This window comes from Priapulus caudatus, unplaced genomic scaffold, assembly GCF_000485595.1.
Source record: "Priapulus caudatus unplaced genomic scaffold, Priapulus_caudatus-5.0.1 Scaffold8, whole genome shotgun sequence".
NCBI lineage: Eukaryota > Metazoa > Priapulida > Priapulimorpha > Priapulimorphida > Priapulidae > Priapulus > Priapulus caudatus.
In genome coordinates, this window is record NW_014577069.1 from 494516 (window position 1) to 497883 (window position 3368).

The following is a 3368-nucleotide window of genomic DNA, read 5'->3' on the forward strand; positions in this document are numbered from 1 at the left end:
GGTGTAGTTGTATCAATTTTTAACATGCATCTCGTCCCCTCTCAAAATATGTTTCGCCATGTGATGTAATCTCCAAATATTATATTAATAAAACCATTTTGTGTGGATCGGGATGCTGTAGGGTTTTTGCTACTACTACTACTACTACTACTACTACAGTAGTGTACTCAATATCGTGCCATAGTTGGTCCAACAACATTCAGCCAACCACTTATCAACCATGACCATGCCAGCAAAATGCCAATGTTGGTCCATTGGCTGCATGCTATCTGGATAGTATAGCCATATGTGCGTGGCTCTACTGGTGTAGCCTCTTCGCTCCTGCTACAGAGCTATACTGCAGCCTATGACAGAAATTGCAGACGAATGTTTACACCGTGGCCGTCAACACTGCATGTTGTCTGTGCTATGCACAAAAATCACCCTAGCCTGCAACATAAACTTGTATTCTTTAGACAGCCAGCCAATAATTCACATTTAAATCACCATAACAAGACTAAATTGGCCCCTTTTTAATGCTAAAACCGTATGTAGGTAGCATCAGGAGTTAATAATGACAAAGGAGTAAGACACCTCTTTGGTACTGATTTCACTACATTTTTGTCGTACGAGTTCGATGTGAATAAAAATACAAATGTATACAAATATACAAATATATAGCCTTGCGGCAATGCCAAGCTGTAAATTCGCACACACAGGCTGACACAACTACTTAAAGGAGGCACGGCAGGGATCGCCTCAGGCAGCGCCAGCAGCAACTGTACGCGGGCTATAGTTACTAGAGCTAACGGTTGCTATGCAAAACACGTGTGCGAAAAGCTACAATCGGCTGGCGCGTCAGTTTACTCATAACGATTCATACAACTCATTCCTCCGCGGGTAAAGTAGTTCAGATATTTTACCAGCGCAGCGTTTATTTAAAAAAACTGCGGGATTCAACCATAAAAACAAGGCATTCTAACTATAGTTTAAATGTAAAATAGTTTTGATTTTTAAACCCAGCATGGGTGCAACGTAACTTAATTTCTAGGCACATTTTCTGCACTCGACTAGGCTACGGCCAAAAAGCCCTGGCGCGCCTCCTTCAAGTAGCTGTGTGTACGAATTTACAGCTTGGCATCGCCGCAGGGCGGTAAATTACGTGAAAACCATGTCGTGCAAAAGTACGATTTATGTCAAAACTAAGGAAGCTACGCGGTTTGTAATACTACCGGAAGATAGAATAAGGACCAGTGAACAAAAGAAGCTCATGTTTGTATACATTTGTATTTTTATTCACATCGAACTCGTACGACAAAAATGTAGTGAAATCAGTACCAAAAAGGTGTCTTACTCCTTTGTCATTATTAACTCCTGGTAGCATGTAGGCTACACGGGAGATCGATCGGGAACATCGGGGAGATCGGGACAATCGATATGCGGCAAATTGTAACTTTTTGCTACAACATACAGTTGCCGAGAGTTGAGTGTAAACTACTAGTAAGCCTGTACCGTAGTATTTGGACGCTCGCCCGAAACTGGACGCTCCTAAGTGCGCATGCGCGCATGCTCTTTTGTTTTTTTCTTGTTTTCTTTCTGTTTGAATCTTGTTTTGCAGGGCCATAGGAAATAGTAGCCATGCTCTTTTGTTTCGCCTTGTAACCTGACACACATATAACAGTTAACACAGTCTTACTATTTTACTACATTGCAAACTGTTTCAACATTTGCGACCTCCCTCAAATTGTTTCAATCAAATGTTTCCATGAGTGACCGGGTTGGCCGCCATGTTTGTTTATTGCGACCGTTTTCGATGGTCGAGATGCGCAGATGACTATACTGCGCATGCGCACCTTGCAAAACAAGAGGCGCCTGCGCGCATGCGCACTTAGGAGCGTCCAGTTTCAGGCGAGCGTCCAAATACTACGGTACAGACCTACTATACTACATATTACTAGTACCTACTAGTAGTACTAGTAGTAGGCCCTACTACTACTAGTACTACTAGTAGGCCCTACTACTACTATACAGCTCTGCTACTGCGACACGTCACTGCTTCATGCCACGTACTGTGACGTAGTGAGAAACGAGAAAGTAACTTGTGGGTCAAGATTTATGTCTGGACTTTTATCATATATCTTCTATCGTTCTATCGTTTATCAGTTTTAGACGTAGAGTGATGACATGTTAAAATCCCACCTGCCATGACTCACTGACTGCACCTTGCAAGACCTTTTTGAGTGATTTCAACACTGACAACAGTTATATTCAATAAAGTAAAAGTCATTTGTCGGTGGCTGTGATTTATTTAGTGGCGCATTTCTTTGTAAAACTAAAGATTATCAAACGCCTGGAATGCAGCACCATCGGTTAAAAGCACACTTTCATACAGAAAGACACATTCATGCAGATAAACAGCACTACAGTAAATCAGTGCAGCATGAGCGCAACACCGGATGTTTTGCCAGTTCGTAGTTAGAGTCTGCGCATGCGCGAACTGTGCCACGAATTCTTCCGGGTCAGGTCATTTGTGACAAAATATTTCGTATTTCGACCGCACGCCACAGTACACATACGCATGCATCTGTGTCGTTGTAAATGCTACAGTCTTCGATTGTGTACACGTACACGTGCGTGCGTGCGTGCGCGCGTGCGTCCATGCGTGTGCAGTGCACGTACACGTACGTTCGTGCGTTCGTGCGTGCGTGCGTGGGTGTGCACGTACACGTGCGTGCGTGTGTGCGTACACCTGCATGCGTGCGTGTGTGCGTACACCTGCGTGCGTGCGTGTGCACGTGTGCGTGCGTGCGTGTGCACGTACACCTGCGTCTGGGCCCCTGCGTGCATGCATGTGCACGTACACGTGCGTGCGTGCGTGTGCACGTGTGCGTGCGTGTGTGTGCAAGTAGGCCTACACGTGCGTGCGTGTGCACGTAGGCCTACATGTACGTGCGTGCGTGCGTGCGTGTTTACGTGCACATGCGTGCGTGCATGTGCACGTACACAGAATACAATCATGTACATATACGTACTGAACCGAGAGCGCATACACGCCGCACTCGAGATTTCATGGATTTTTGTCAGAAATAACCACCAGACTGGCTTATACATCCGCCTGCGCGTTGGTTTATGGGCCTGTGAACCTTTTATGCTGCAATTTTTAACTGCAATTTGCACCATAAAACACCAGGAGTGAGTAATGACATAGACCACAATGTCTAGACTATACTATCTAGATTAGACTAAGATGGTGGGGATGGGAATGAGTACCATATGGTGAGAAATCATTTGACATTGGCGGGCATACTTACGAAAAAAATCCCATAAATCAGCAGGTTTTTTTTGAATTCTTTTCCATCCTTTGAAACAGGTTTTTCCATCCTTTGAAA

The 3368-nt window shown here is 44.5% G+C and overlaps 1 protein-coding gene across 4 annotated transcripts in view; it reads right to left on the reverse strand.

The window, feature by feature from the left end:
- Positions 1-2433, reverse strand: part of LOC106806476 (DDB1- and CUL4-associated factor 4-like) — a 15341-nt gene extending 12908 nt beyond the window's left edge. The window contains exon 1 of one of the 4 annotated variants that reach the window (XM_014808459.1): positions 2202-2433. Coding sequence is in view for 1 of the 4 variants with exons in the window: in XM_014808433.1 (XP_014663919.1) it covers positions 2179-2185 (7 nt within the window). In the remaining 3 variants the exon portion in view is untranslated. Of the gene's footprint in view, positions 1-2178 lie in introns of all 4 variants that reach the window. The other 3 variants (XM_014808442.1, XM_014808451.1, XM_014808433.1) reach the window with 3 other exon arrangements.
- Positions 2434-3368: the final 935 nt, after the last annotated feature.